The sequence below is a fragment of the Haemaphysalis longicornis genome, unplaced genomic scaffold, assembly GCF_048455015.1.
Source record: "Haemaphysalis longicornis isolate Haplotype H1 unplaced genomic scaffold, Haemaphysalis longicornis Haplotype H1 scaffold_3, whole genome shotgun sequence".
NCBI classification, from domain to species: domain Eukaryota; kingdom Metazoa; phylum Arthropoda; class Arachnida; order Ixodida; family Ixodidae; genus Haemaphysalis; species Haemaphysalis longicornis.
The window spans coordinates 86,094,287-86,110,639 of NW_027526335.1; the positions used below are offsets into that span (position 1 = coordinate 86,094,287).

The 16,353-nt window shown below is 45.9% G+C and overlaps 1 protein-coding gene across 3 annotated transcripts in view; it reads right to left on the reverse strand.

Moving 5' to 3' along the window:
- Window positions 1–519: 519 nt before the first annotated feature.
- LOC144174767 (uncharacterized) overlaps window positions 520–16,353 on the reverse strand; it is a 66,308-nt gene continuing 50,474 nt past the window's right edge. For all 3 annotated transcript variants that reach the window (XM_077703641.1, XM_077703642.1, XM_077703640.1), the window contains exons 2-8: window positions 15,837–16,154; window positions 14,418–14,661; window positions 11,656–11,752; window positions 8,954–9,076; window positions 8,033–8,213; window positions 3,409–3,592; window positions 520–1,522 (exon numbers count right to left, since the gene is read on the reverse strand). In XM_077703641.1, the coding sequence (XP_077559767.1) occupies window positions 1,392–1,522; window positions 3,409–3,592; window positions 8,033–8,213; window positions 8,954–9,076; window positions 11,656–11,752; window positions 14,418–14,661; window positions 15,837–16,127 (1,251 nt within the window). In that variant the 5' untranslated portion in view covers window positions 16,128–16,154 and the 3' untranslated portion in view covers window positions 520–1,391. The remainder of the gene's footprint in view (window positions 1,523–3,408; window positions 3,593–8,032; window positions 8,214–8,953; window positions 9,077–11,655; window positions 11,753–14,417; window positions 14,662–15,836; window positions 16,155–16,353) is intronic.

Here is a 16,353-nt window from a genome sequence, read left to right on the forward strand (position 1 = left end):
ATACCGTACTTCACACCTTGTTACAATTGGAACAGCTGTTCCGAGCTACATTACAGCACCTACTTGCTTTTGAAATGTGCAGATGTTCCTGCCAGTTCTTGCATGACTGCTGAAACATCATGCAAGGTTGTGGCACTTCGGAATGATCGAACCTACTCAAGCAGTTTTTCCCACGTGTTCCAGAATGCAGTCCACAAGCGGCATTGACGAGTTCCTACTTGAGACTGCAAGTTAGTTCTCTGCTTTAAATTGATGCAAGCTGAGTTATGCACATCATCTTGGATGTTTACAAGTTTTAGTTGTGGATGCCAGCCAAATGTGTGAATGGGGTACTGAATGCTTACACCTTGCACGTGTCTGCATCTGATTACACGTCTTTCACTGCTGAAGTCTCATCCGGGGGAGGGGACAATATGCTGCATGTATAACCTGCTTGTTTATATTCAGGTGATGATGGTGAATGCACCAACTTTGCTCAGAAAAAAAGACTTCAAAGAACATTTGAACCAGTGGCACAGAGACACTATAAAACAAGTTTCTTTAATGACTCTCGGCAACAGTATAAACATTTTTGTTGGTTTACATAGCGATCATTTGGTGTTTGTCCTACATATAATATGCACAACTCGCAAACGTGCTTCCCTACTGGACAGCATTCACAAATAAATGGCCTAGTGAAACGATCAATGTGGCATTTTTTTTATATAGAACTACTATTTTATAGAACATGCTATTTTATAGAACATTGCATACGGTCATAGTTGCTGAAAGTCATGTTGTTCGAACATGATTGCTTGAACTCTGGAAAGTGTTGTCCAGGTTTGCTCTAAGTTTTGATGTGCGCAGATGGTATATTGCCAGGTTGCTGCAAGATTTGAAATCCGATGGTGCGGATGAAACAGTACACGTGGTCGATATTTAGGGCTGCATGTGTAAAAGATTCACTGCATTATCGACCCCCAATATTCAGTGCACAACTGGCTTTACTTTCAACATCTTTGAAGGGACCTCGACTTTCAAAAAGGTTTTCTGAAAGACATTTGGGCAAGAATTAAAATGCCTATATATAAAAAAAAAAGAAACAAGCACCCTCAAAATCGGCTTCCATTTCAAGGGGAGGAGGTCAATACAAAACATGTCCAAAAGTCTACAATGTTCCATAACTTTTTCCCCCGTAGCATTTACACACTCGATACACACAGTCTCAGAATAAGGCTACAGAGATCTCAATCATTCATGCATTCATGCAAACAAGGGATGCTCGTGACACTTTCACAAATGTCCGATTAGGAAGAGAGCAAATATCCTGGCAGAAGCACACATATACAAAAGATTGGTAAACACAAGAGCAGACGTTGGGGAGACCGTCGTCGAAATCCGCGTCTTCCGCATCAAGTGTGGCTTTTTTTGTTCCTCCTCCAGAACTCGAGTGTAAAGTCGTTAAAAAGGCCCGGGTACTTCTTGAATGCGTAGTGTGTTCCCTGCTTGAAACAGACAACTTCGCAGTTCCCGTCAGGCTTACCTGGGAAAAGGGGGGGGGAGCAAAGTCCAATGGTGAGACAATTCGAATTTGCCAGTGCTGTATGAGCAACGAGCAAGCCAGGTTGGTGATACACTTTCGGTGCATCCTCACAAATTTTACTTGCAATGCATGAACTTATGGAACCATACGAGATAATAGTTGTCAGCATGTGCTGCTTGGTACAAGCGGTGCCATGGTTAAGAAGCCTGGACACTGCCGTGAGTTTAGCTATGCTTGAACAGTATGAACTTGAACAGTATTTTGGCAAGTGCTGAAACGTTTCGTAGAATTATTTGCTATAAAGTCTACTTGCCTTTTTACGAGCAAGTTATTGAAGCTGTTTGGAAGGACGAAATTACCGAAAATATGTTTCCCTGCACTGTTAAAACTTGTTAAAAAAATAAAAATAACAAACTGTACACAAACTTTATCCCCAATGTTTTCTCTGCCAGGTAAAGCAGTACAGTCGCAGCAAAGTGCACAGCGACCAGTTACTTGGCAAGATAGAACTCCCAAAAGTTTCAGACTTTTAAGCAAGTGCAAGCACGTATGATTTCAAAGCCACAAGTGGATAAATGTGGTTTTTAAACTTGACTCTAAGCTTTTTACGAGATGGTATGCTACATGTGTTGCCAGTATGTGCATTTTAAATTAGCATTAACCAACATACTCTCTAACCCCCCTGATTTGCAGCCCTGCATAACAAAATGAAATGCTCGAGAAACTAATCTGTTAAATCTAATGTGCTTACTTTAAGTCACTATGCTGATGGACTGACACCTATTGTGGTTACCCTCACAACCAAACATCTTAGCATTACAACTTTTGCAACCACTAAAACTCGAGCCAGTCATAATTGTGTTTTCTCCCCCTGCCCAAAACTAGGTAATTCTAAATATTCAGAAAAGAGAAGAGCAAGAAATTTGAATTCCATTCCACCGGTGAATGTGGTGCTATTGTAAGAACCGCCCGCTTTTCTGCCATGCTGGTAGATTTGAACACACAAGAAAGGAAAGAAAGAGGACGGATACTAAGCAAGTTGTTCTGTACATGCCAAATGTGCCATGGCATTGTTGAGCAACAGAGACAAGGCTTCAGAGTTGTGACTTTTTAGCAATGGTGCATGTAATGCACTAAAAATACGCATCTCAAAGAAATGTGCAATGGTACTTTTCCACTATAGTGAGACCAATCAGTGCAGAACCGTCCTATTCCCCCAAAACCCTCATTGCTATTGACTGCTCTCATTTCATACCTATCGCATTTCCACAAGCAAAGCACCAGTAAATAATTGCTTTTCATATACCAAGCAGCGTCTTCAGCACAATTGAAAAATTTGGCTTTTTTTCTGATATTTTTAGGCTTACCTTGCACCATTCAACTGCATGCCTGTTAACACAAACTACAATCCACGATTCTTTTTATTGCCATTACGGCGGCAGCATGCATCCCGCATGCATCCCGAGGTTATTTTCTCTGTGGTAAGGATAGAAAGCTACGCCCCCTAGCGTACCTTCCATCGTTGGCATTTAAAACCGCATTTTGTAGCAGACAGATTCTACAATCCCACTGAAATGCACACTGACGGTGTTGCACCGTATTAGCCCTGTGGAACTGGCTGGATGGAAGGACGGATTAAGAAAATTCAGGGGGAAGGAATAGACTCGGGTGAGGTAGGGCAGGAGTGGTTGGAGGTCTATGGGAAAGGCCTGCATCCTGAAGTGGGCTTAGCTATGATGAAGATAAAGCAAGATGAGGATGATTAAAGAAAAAGGTAATGGAAGATGAAGGGGGAGGAAGAAGATGAAGGAGAGGGAAGAGGAGCAAGAAGAAGAACAACGTGCTCCATACACATCTTGAGTCGCAGATGTAAGGGGCAGGCTCACCCGTCTGTACCCGGACAGCTTCAGCATCGTCCTTGCCCTGGAAGACGTGCATGTGCGTGGGCTGCACGCCCATCATGGCCGCCATTTCTTCGCTGACCTCGCGGTCAATCAGCTTGTCCCGCTCCCCGTACAGCATCAGCATGGGTACGCCCCGGCGCTTCAGCTCGCGCACCATGGGCCCCGCCTGCAACCATGCAACGTGCACGCCACTCAGTCACCTGACTCACAAGATTCTTGCAGACACAATTTCAAAGGCGATCATTGGCTTAAAAAAGATGTCTCCAACGGCAAATCATTGGCGGACTGGCAATGCTCAGTTCAATAACGTCCTTTTCGCCGGAACCTGTTGCTGCGAAATCATTTCGGGTGGCACTGAGGTGAAAAAGCGTAAAGCAATCCCGTGGCCTGGACAAAGGGTTGTGCGAGCAGAAACAGTCGAGACCCCTTTGTTGTAAACTAACAATCAGCTGAGTACGTGCTGACGGGCCAGACTTATCTCCTTTGAGTCTAAAAACGATTGCTTGCTAGAATAGTTTAATCCTTATCTTACAGAACTGGCTTTACAAACTTCCCAAATTAACAAACAAATTAAGATTCCCCTGCAGTTTTCTAATGCTTTTTTGATTTTACAAAGTTCCCAGAAATTGAGGTTCAACTCATATTGGTTGACTGGTTGTTCTGACTGAACGTGGTATTAACAATAGCTCACATAGCTCACACATGCTCTAGTGGTAAGGCTTGCTCTCGAGAAAATGTACTGCTCCTGTGACACGAACAGAAGGGCTTTCAAACGTCTCCTTATGCACATTTTCTAGGTAGATTGGTAGATTGAAAATTTCATTCTAGAGAGAAGGCATACCGGGAGAGCAATCCTCACTGGTCCCTTTTGGACTCTACCACAAATTTCAACAGGGTTAATTAACAATCACCAAACTGTATCTATTTTGCAGCATCACCACAGCTCTGACTGTATTTTAGTCTTTACCCACCCTCATGCAACAGCACATGTTACTTTGAGGTGTGTGGACTTTGCAACAACCACTGGGATGCTTTAAAAATACTGTGTTAACTGCTATTTAGTCTAGTAATGCTCGCACAGAAGCATCCACTTGTGTGCTCACACACAGAAGCACAGGAGCAGATTGATTGATTGATAGCTTGGTGGATGACTGAGTGATCTTGCCACTCCCTTCATGTGGCCACATGCAAGGGAGATGTGTATTTACAACTACGTAAAAGCCCCCTCCCCCCAAAAAAAACGGAGGCATATAAGTACGCAGTAGTGTGCAAACAGAGCCAAGCTAGGGCACAGCCAGAGGAGTGTTTCAGTGTCAGAAACCCCCCACCCCCCAAATTTTATAAGTGGCGCATCCCACCCCCTCCTTTGGCGTTTTTTCCGTCCATGCTTTTTTACACGCTTGAGCTATACGCCTCGAGATTCGCGATCGCTGCGCCGCCTGCCGCCGCTTCTCCGCGGCGTTTGCGGGATCAGCGCTGCGTGACTGATAGGTGGTCATGCAGTGTTTTGGTTCTATTTCGCTTCTCTTTGCCTTTCCGCGCACTAAACTACTTGTTATGGTGACGTCTGTAAGCTAACTGCACGTTTAGGGCACTTAAAAAAACAGCTGCGTCTTGGTAGAGCGCTCTAACGCCAACAAGAGCTACCCGGGGAGGCGGTTCTGCGCGCTTCTTGGCCGCTCTTGCGGGCGTCGGCGACGGCAGCAGCATATCACCGCTGTCACCTTCGAACACGTCAGCACAAGTGATCGCCTCGTTTAGACCTGATATTGGCACTGCAAGAGGTTGGTTCGTTTTGCAGCGCAAACAAATGCGGCTTTGCTTGGAATATGTACGTCGTAGAAAAATATGTTTCGGGGATGTGATAACCCAATAGCTGACAAAAACTTGTGCCTTTTATGGGAATATAAGCCACGCGAAAATGTTAAGTACACTCAAAGCCTGTGCATTGTCAGATATGTGCCCACTCGTGACTTATAGTAAGAACCAAGGTATATGTTAATGAAATCACGGGAAAATGAAAGGTCTGCAAGTCAGGAATAAATAGAATAGTCGTAGGGGAATAAAAAAAATGAGTGCAGCTTCTGAAACGCTAAAGACGCTTGTTTGAACAAGGTAGTATTCACCAGACAAACTAGATGCGAAATGCACTGATATTTCGCTAGACATGGGGGGGGGGGGTGAGGAGGAGGACGCTCAACTATCGTTGTTTACAAATGCGGAGAGAAATCAATGAGTGAACGTTTTAGTAACCACACACACCAGCTGCGTGTTCACTTTTCGTTTGTTTTTCGCCTTCAACGAACGGCTGATCACTCGGCGGACGCATTTTTTGAAGAATACAGGGTTGGCAGTTCACAAGAGATACGAGGTGTCGTTGGAAGAGTTGATTGATTGCTTGCAGGGTTTAACGCGCCTACGCAACGGAGACGATGAGGCACGCCGTAGTGGAGGGCTCCGGATTAATTTTGACCACCTGGAGATCCTTAACGTGCGCCGAAATCTCGTACACACGGGCTCGTTGGAAGAGTGTCGTATCTGATAAGGGTCTCTGATTTCGGTTTATGCTAGATTCTGCAGTCTCCCTGTGTCATATGACGATGTTTCGAAGAAGAGTTTGGTCACGGACGCGGATTACTCTATAAGCCCATCTTCGCGCTTCTCGTGGAGGATAAATGTAACAGATGAATCTTTGCGAGCGCTCACCTCGGGACAAGACGACACAGCATTAAATTTGTCGTCGTGTGCTGACTCCGGAGTGTAATTTTGCATTATCCATCGTATTTCTTTGGTACAATGTTTGTGAAATTTATGCCGCATTGTTCATGGTACTGATCAATATCTGATATGTGATATTGGCAGGCGTAATTTGCGTGCTGTCAGGTATGAGTGCTCCGCTGGATTTTGTAAGTGCACAAAGTCGATTTACATCATAGTGTGTATGGCCGCAACATGACCATCGGAGGAAACACTGCTTACGGAGACACTGCCACTAAATTTCAGGGCAGCGGAATTGCAATCAGCTGCATGCAAATGCTGGCTTCGGGACGCCGGCCTGTGACACACGCCCGGCGCTCATATAGATCTCAGTAAGATCGCGTCATAACCGTTTATACTCTCGTGAACACACCACGCTTGAAAACAGAGTGCCTGCTCCACGTTATTCGGTATTTCGAACGCGGACAAACGGTAAATCGCTGTCTTGAACGAGCCCCAAAAGCAACGGCGACAGGGGGGAGCGGGCCGGGGACTCCCGCGCCTGCTTTCGAAACTGGCCGCTAGGGGGATTTCAGTGGCGCCCCTACAGGCCGCGCTCGAGGCGTATAAATTTAAATGTAAAAACGAGAATAAGATAAAAAAACGTGGTTGATCCCTCTTCCATTGGAGTCGGTGAAACACGAAAGTGAAATGTGCCTTCACAGGAGCATTTATTGTGCAACCATATGAACTTGCACATCGCTATTTATATTACGTCAGTATGGCACCGTTAGATGCATCAACGTTAGACACTGTATTGCACGCGCCGGAACATTGCGTAAATTCAAGAGGCTGAAATCACAGCCCCTTGAAAACCATGTGAACGAAACTGAACCGAAACCGAAAGTAGTAGGTGGCGGAGGGCGCCTCATTTCACCCGCGTCCCGCGTACACGAAGACTCTGGCATTGAGGCGCCAACTGTCGGCAGTCATTAGTGTCATGATGAACTACTTCGCTTCACTTCTCCTAGATGGCAGCATCTCCTAAGCGGCATCTGAATGCAGAAAGTAGTGGGAAAGATATAAGGCGCGTTCTTAGACCAATTTTTCCTTGAATTCGTAGCGCTGTGGGCAGAGCGCTGTGTACCTCCCGTTGCAGCGAGAGAGTTCGTGGCTCTAATCCCGGTGCAGTCGCGTGAATGGAACTTTTTGTGGGGACATCATTTCCGTGACGGATATGACGCCGGTAAGATCGTGGTGTACCCGGGCATAAAAAACTTCCGTGTTAAAACAAAAAGAAGAAATCGTTTGACCGCAGATTATGTTCTTAAAATTTTTTTTACCGGCTGGTATAACACCCTTTGAAAAATATTTCTGACTATGCCACTAGAGCCAAGTGTCCCCATTCTCATCATCTTCCACCAATGCCCGATAGGTCTGTCTGCAGTGTGCAAGGTAAGGAGGACCCCGTCACAAAGTTGGTGCAACGGCATGTGCCACCTCAACATATGTCCCGACGCTTTTACACTAAAGGCTACCCTTACAATTAAAGTGCTGCTATTAGTAGCATGCTGAAGCAACTTTTTTCTTTGTAACAGATGGCAGCTATCTTACATTACATTGCTTTCTCCGCCTTTGCTTCACCAGCATTCCCATCTCCTTTTAGTCACATCCACAACTGGGTTTTTTGGAAACCCAGTGGAGCTTGGAAACACGGCACCACGTGACAAGGTGTGGGGGATGTGCAAGGAGAGGAAGCAGAGCTGCAACGGACAGCGCATGATGGCGGGGGGCTGCTTGGGATGAAGCAACAGTGGTACAAGTTGCGTAATCCCTAGCGATCGTTTCTTAATTGCTTCTTGTGTTGTTCAGCGAGGGTGTCACTGTGATGACCAGCCCCAGTACGCACCTCGTCAAATCTGGCGTTCCTAATGGTGATCATGGACAAGATGGTGCCCTTTATCTGGTTGTTGTTTGGCTTTCCCAGCACCCGCACAATGTGCACTGCGAGGTTACACAGGAAGTTCTGCAGCCAGGGCACCCGGAACCAGTTGTCGAAGGTCTTCATCATCCAGTACGGGCTTAACTGCCTGAGGAAACGATAAGACACGCACGGTGTCAACACGCAGGAAGGATAGAAACACAGAATGTCAACACACGCATACAACACAATTGATTGTCAACATCACCCAGCTTGCCGAGCTAGGGGCTAGAATTCGGAACTGAAATAAACTACACGACACTTGTGCCACTTATTTCAAATGAACAAGGTGATATGCTGAAGCTTGAGAACCAAGTTGTTCATCGAGGATTTCAATCTTAGTGGGGGTTGAGTGATCCCTGCTTCCTTTTCTTTTTTTTTCACCCCGATTGTGTTTTATGAGCCTGTCATTTACAAGCTGCGGGTTTACACATGTAAGCTACACCTGGACTACGTGGGGCATGCCGCAGAGAAAAGCTGCAGATTACTTTAGAGCACGAGGGGACCTTTAATGTACGCCGAATTATCAACACATGGGCACTTTTGAGTTCTGTCTCCACTTGAAGGGCGGCTCTACATACAGGCACCGGTATATTGCTTCATCTTTTTGAAAATGCATTTTATAATTTCGGTGTATGAAATTCTCAATAAAATTGTGCAGGCAGAAGCATCAGCTTCACTTATCGAGGACTAACAACCAGTTATTTTCAATGCGTAAGGCACAATTGATATCAACTGCTTTCCAGCAACGTGTATATGGCCTACAGGCAATGTGCCAACAACGACGAGAAGAGAGTCATATAAGCTTATTTATTTAAAGTAATGAGACAAGCAAACAGGGACACTCACGTGATCCTTCTGCAGCCCGGTGGTGCGATGAACACTAAGGAGTTGACTTTAATCTCCGGGTCATTTAGAGCCAGCTGGAGCGTTGGATACATGGAGCTGCTGTGTGCGACCAACATGTCTATTCTGAAAGAAAAAATGAAAAAAAAAAGAAGGGGGGTTAGGGGTGAATCAAAGATATGCACTAACAAATAACTCACTTGTTTAAAGGGGATATGCTACAAACAACAGTATAGTATTTTAGCAGCCACATAACGTATAGGTGGTATTCACTGAAAAATTTAGCTGTCAATTTCTTCGCTGGAAACACAGGAAAGGGCCACAGAGATAGCCAATGCGCCACGGACATGGCGCGGCTTGTGCCACTACACCTACACGCCGAAGAAAAAAACAACACCAGCATGCATCGTCTGCTCCGTTTCAACCCGATCGTCAATGGTGTTGTCAAAACAGATGTCATTAATCACACTCACATTGGACTTGAGGCATTACTTTGTGTTCGGTGGGGTAGTGTTTGGAACACCCGACACAAATCATGTGCTTAGTATGGACAAGTACCGCCATGCCGCGGAGTCCGATGTAACCAGTAACGGCGCACTCACATGGTTGCCTACATGCTTGCCTCGCCAGTGAATACAAGCTATACTTTGGACTCCTCAAACACAAAGAAAGGCAGCCAAAACTCGCAGGTCCTCTGTAATCCACCGTCTCCAACAATGTGTTTGTGCACCCATGTGATCAGAAATGGCATATGCAGACCTGGGCACTACGAGGGGCAATATTTTGAGGCTCTTACTGTCAGCAAGTGCCTACGTTTCAAAAGTTGTGCTCAATATAATGTTTACGCGTGCCAATAAAATCACCTTAAAGAAAGCAAATTTCATACAGTCAAACCTCGTTATAACGAACACTGATATAGCGAAGAACTGTCAGTACAGTGAACTAAATATGAACTTTGGTTGGTCATGCTTCATATCAGTGACACTTATTCTTTTTATAACGCAATTGAAACTATGGGAGCGTAGTGATGTCAGCTGTAACAAAAAATATTTGGTTCGCGTGAGGCTCAAAACTCGAAAGCTAGAGTAAAAAAGCAAAATACAAAATGGAAAGATAATGCAACCATTTTTTAGTAGCTTGAAAAAACTACAGAAGTAAAAGTGGCCCTTTCGTGCGTGAACACTGTGGAAAACTTGGTCCTGCTCAGTGCTGTGAAAAGCCACCAGATGAAGATCACATGCTTCTTCAAATAAGCAAGAACACAGGCCTGTTTTGTCAAATGAACTTTGCTCTGTTGTAATTTCACGTTCTCATGACCCGGTCCATTTCATTTGAAATTCCACGAGGAGTGATTTCGAAGCCTACAATAACGTGTTTTTATTTCTAGGATTTTTGAGCTAGCCAGATTGCCAATTTGTTAAAGATAATTATTGTCACAATAATGAACTAATTTACTGACCCGATAATACTTTGTTATAACGAGGTGCGACTGTATTTTAAGACGCTCATGCCATTAATTATTTGGTCACTAGGTGATGAATATTACCGTTCCAAGCGTTTTAGCTATATGTGTGTGCAAGGCCTTCCATTATTATGCACTAGTGATAGAAAAGTAAATTAAGGCACAAACCCAGATGACTGCATTCATTATAGCAATGCCAAATTGTTTCTTTATTTTTCAACTTTAGTAAATTCAAATTTATGGTCCTACACACTGAATTTACATGTGTGCCATATAGGGAAGGGTTGTGGAGTAACGTTTATGTATTATCCCACTTTACCAGAAAAAGAGCCTACACAGCCAAAACCATACCCATGACACACACACACACATTATATATATATATATATATATATATATATATATATATATATATATATATATATATATATATATGTACACACACACACACACACACACACACACACACACACACACACACACACACACACACACACACGCAATGCGACAAAGCCAGGTGTAGGGAAGTGCTTTTTGCAGAGCATAGAACTGAGGAAGAAGAAGTGCATGTGTCGATGTCGGCAAAAAGCTTGTGGAAAAAAAAAAAGAAATTAGGGAGGAAGCGAAAGGAGACATGGCAAAGCGGAGGCAGGAGTAGCACTGTTCTCCGCGACTTCTTGGCTGAACCAGAATGCCCGGGAGATCTCAAAGCCAAATCGCATCTCCCTCCTGGCCTTCAAGGCTGCCTAAACTCGAGGAAGAACCGAGCCGCGAAAGAAATCTGGCAAGTCGATAGCAGGAAGGAACACGAGGATCGGCGAGCTCTCAGCTGGACGTGAACATCCAGAGGACCTCCACGCCGAGCCACATCCTTCAGGTGGCCTACAAGACTGGCAAAGACTTGGCAGTTCTTCGAACAGCAGGAATAAAGGCCTTAACCCCAAATCATCAGCCAACCACACCAACAGCCAGCGCAACACTCCAGCTCACAAACAACATCGACCCACACACATGAGGCCAAACTTTTGTGAATAGGACTTTTTATAGAGGAGTGGACTGATTAGATTATTTTTGATTATCATTTGTCTATTTTTAATTGTCTCGTCAATATATTTTGTCTGTGTCTGACGTCAGAATGCCTCGTTTTCTTTCCACCAGGTCGGCCTAACTTCCTAACCCAAGAACAACCCAATGCACCAGGCATTTGCCGGGTTACAGTACAAAAGCTCAATGCTGTCCTTACTCTCGCACGTTGATGGTCTTGAGGAACTTCTTGATCAGGTCGGTTCGCTCTTCCACCGAGTGCCAGAAACTCTGTGTTCTCATGCTGAATTCCAGGTCTAAAAGGGACAAGGAACAACGGAATGGCAATGCAGAACGCACATCACAGATCCCCTCTGTATACCCTTAAATGCACTACAAATGCAAACAACTCTATAGCCATTTCCTAGTAATGTGTGTGCAACTATGACAAGAACTGAAAAAAAAAAAAATTAAAAATTAATGGCTGGGGACTTGCATTGTACGGTATTTTTTCTGACTGGAGGGAGCTTGCCTGGAAGCAGTAAATGTCAACATTAACGTCTGGGCGAGGTGGTGTTCAGGGTGTGGAGCACCGGCTAGGCGTTTTAGATGTACATGCAATAAAATAGTTTATAAAAAACTGAAACAATTGTACTTCTTTGTGTTGTCGTCAAACTCCAGATCAACAAAGAGACACTGCAACGAGCAGTGATAATGCAGTTCGAATTACAAAAGCTTGTTGGGGGATATCCAATGGGTTTCAGTAGAATGGACTGTTGGGCAAGTTCGTGCATATTTGGTAAAACTTGGGGCACGATTTAACAAGGACAACAGAAAGAAGACAAACACACTTCTTCTTCTGTTTGTCTTATTTCTATCGTAATTGGGGCACGATTTAACAAGGACAACAGAAAGAAGACAAACACACTTCTTCTTCTGTTTGTCTTATTTCTATCGTAATTAAGTTTTACTAAATATGCACTGACTTGCCCAACAGTCCGTTCTCTACTGAAGCACATTTCCTCTACAATGGGCCCTGTTTTGTGTTCAGCATCCAATAAGTGTGTTGTGAATTTATTAACTAGTAATGAGAACAAAAACACCTGCACATTTTGCTCATTGCGACTGAGAAGTGCCAAATCCACAGACTGATTTGTATAAGCTCACATTAAAATGCATAATTCTAAAATTTTCGTGAAAACATTTGATTTTAGTGACAAGCCCAACTCTATCAGAGGACTTTCCGCTGCTGAATATAAAAGCAAGAAAAGCAGCTGTATTTCTCAGGTAACTAAGTTATACTCACTCTCCCCATACATTCTGTTGGTTTTCTTGCTCAATTTATATGTTGTCTAAACATGATGTGTGCATGTTGAATGTGTCGGTGTCGTGCTTTGTGCTAAGCCGATCGACACTGTCATGCGTATCTTGTAGCGGCGAAGCACCTTAGGGGCTCGGGCTGTCGGCGTCTCCTGCTGTCGACGTCTCATGTCATCAAGGTAAATCAAGTTGTCAAACGAAGGCCAAAAAACAAGTGTAATGAATAATAAAACAAGTTCAGAACAAACATAATTTAAACTAATTTAATAATACAGGAATAATCAGGATTTAATTGCATTAATAACAAACACTTGTCAAATTCCTCTTCGGAATTGGTTTCAAACGCCAGGTTTTCTCCTGTAAAGCATACTTCTTAGCATGCTGCGGAGTGTGACAAGAAGACAACTTACGGCCAGTCTGTCTCATTTAATTGCTTAAATCCGGTTCAACGCAAGAGAGGGCGCCACCGCCTCAGCAAGCGCGCGACTGCTCCTCCCACCGGCGCTTCTTCGGCGCCCAATCAGCGCGCGCCGTGTGGCAAGAGAGAGACTTACAATCTTTGAATACACTTATAGGCTGTATTCACAAATAAAATTAAGTAAGAGTTCCTAGTCCCCTTTGATGCGGGGCAGGCGCTAATTAGCGCCACAGGAAAGAGAAGTATCAGTTTCGATCACGCGGTGGCGCAGACACCATATGTGCGGTTGGACTCTGCCGCTCCTACAACTGCAGACCTGAAGTAGGCCGCACGACGAAATCGAGCGTGCCGTTTTCTTTTGTTGTTGTTGTTGTTTCATACTTCACACAGCAACATGCCTAACATGTCTAAGCTGGCGCTTCACACCTGCCTAAGCTGGCGTTTAGGCATGAAGTTGCTGCTGTTGCTCTAGCAAAGTGACATATACCCAGTAGCACACTGGTGCATGCTGGGGCATGCACCAAGCAATCTGTGAATCAATAAATTACTTCAATAAACTGCCATCCCCAGAAATCTATGCCCATACTATGAATTCAGTGGGCGTGCTGTATTCCAGTACCCCATAGTACTCTGAAGCAAACACCGAAGCCCATAACCACAGTGCGTACTGGATGCATTGCCCTAACAGCCAGCAGTGATAGGCGCAGCCAGGTCTTCTGGGATCTTTTTTTCTTTTTTGCGTCTTTTAGTTAATCGTGTGAGGGTGTAATAAGACATGATTACTATAGAAACAAACAAGGCGCAGGATTAGGTAGACCTCTGTTTCGTCACTTTGTTTTGAGCGTTAATGTTGAGTTTCTTTTTTGTTTTAATCACAGTTTTAAAGCTGGCACCAGTTTCAGTAGACCCTAACGGATTATAGCATGTCAAACGATTTTACTGCGGGCATGCGAGTCCGGTATGAATTGTCCTATCCCGGTCATGGAAAGTCTTACAAGAGAGCTTTTAGCATGGTAACAGAGCCACTGCATACTACAGTAACAATATGCTAAATTACTCCGTCCCCTCCTCCTGCTTCTTTTTTTCCAGTGGCCATAAGTCGTGGCTCAGAATTATTTGTGGGAAAATGACACCCAATATGTACCCCCATAAGCTCCGCAGGATTAAGTCAGTACATTGGTTGAAGTCCTGACGTTCGTGAGCACAGTGCCTGCGCTAGTCTTTCTCTACACGTGCGCACTAACCTGGCATGGTGGGAACGACGACCGAGGCCCCCTGCGCGTCGAGCACGGGCACGAGGGAGTCGAACTCGCGGTACGAGCCGGGCGCCCCGTGCAGGGCGAACACGACGGGCGCACCGGGCTCCGCCTGCCGGTCCAGGCCCGTGTGGATGTAGCTGAGGGGCACGCTGACGCCCTCCTCGTTCACGTACTTGTAGCCAGGCCGCGTGCGCTTCCACTCGCGGAACAGGTCCGCGCACGCGTGCACCTGCGGTAAACGGGGCAGAAGAAGTCCTTGTGAAAATTAGGCCTAATACTCCCCCACGCATCGCGTAGGCCCCACAGCGCCAGCACGGAGAACTTTATTATGGTATTTGGAATAAAGAATGGTTGGCACAAACGTCGTTCTCTTAATTAGAAGCGCCCAAATCGCTGCCAGAATGAGCTATACAACTATAATCATAAAAGCACAAGGACGCGGGTTCGGTTCCCGGCAGCGGTGGCCGCTTTTCTGATGAAGGCGAAAAGCGAAAACGCCCGCGAGTTCGATATTTCGGCGCACGTTAAAGATCCCCAGGTGGTCAAGATTAATCCGGAGATACGGCGCGCCACATCGCCTGCGCAGCGTCCCCGCTTTAAAACCCCATAATCAATCAACTATAAACACCTCAGTATAAAAACGAAACACAAGAACAGGGGACGTCACACGCCGTCATCTTGTGCTCATGTCACGGTGCACTGCAAGTTTCCCAGCTTTTAATCTCATCTCCTCTTTTAACACCCTACGGTCTGAAGCGGTATAATGGCGCAAGGATTTGTGCTGCGTTCTAACGACAGCGCAGCTGCTGCGAGTCGGTTGGCCAAGATAACGACCGTTCCACCTTGAGTCGCGCTCAGGGGCACCACACCGTGACGGGTGCTGTCGTCTGCAGACAAGCACCCCGAAACAGCGGAAGCACAGTCACAGTCGCAATTTTCAGGATGGCAGCCGACAGACCGCGCATCGACATTACTGGCGTGGCAGACAGAGGCGCTGTCACCGGCATGCTGAGCGACCCGAACTTTATGCTTCGTGCCACGCAGACGAGGATTTCGCGTCGGATTAACGTGCGGCTCATCAAAAGCGTCGATAATACACCCGGCTGCAGTGTGATCCTTTTTTCGCACGAACAGTAACGGTGCGCGACTAGTATCAGCCGAATTCTGTGCTTTTATGCTATAGCGATTCCATGGTAAAAAGGAAGGAACCACCGGGGAGGCATTTACGAGGGGCGTGGTGGGCAACCAAAGGTCTTTGTCAACAAGAAGATGAGCCGCCAGTGCGTCTAAAAAACAAAACAAAAGAAACAAAAAACAAGGGGCGGCCGACAACTGTAACACCGCTGCGGACGTTCATGATCACGGTTGGAGTGACCTCGACATGACGCTGAAAAGAAGGCTCACCGTGACGTGGCGTTCCTTGTAGCGCCCCTCGTGGACCTCGGCGACCTTTTCCTCGGCCTTGTGCAGGGGCACGGCCGCCTCGGCCCTGGGCTCGTACAGCTCGGTGGTCTGCATCTGGCAGCAGGCCGGCCGGCAGCTGAAGCCCCGCCGGGCGGCGGGCGCCAGCGTCGGCCAGCAGCATTGTCCGGACACCAGCAGCTTCTTGGGCACGTCTCCGGCGGCGACCACGGGCCGGGAGAACTGCCCGGCGACCCGAAGGCACCGCCTGGCGAGGCTCGACGTCGAAGCCATGGCGGCGGAACAAGTCGCGTCTACGAGCTGCGGGAGACAAGCAGGAAGGGGTGGTTGGCACCGATGGCAGAAATTGGGCGTACATACCCACTGAAGAGAATTGGCCCAAGGCGAGATACTATTTCATAAGTACCGGGCCCCTAAGATGTTAATGTCAAAGATGCAACAAAATTAGTACGCGGATATTGAGAATATCGCATAGGGATTACAGATGGCAAGCTCCATG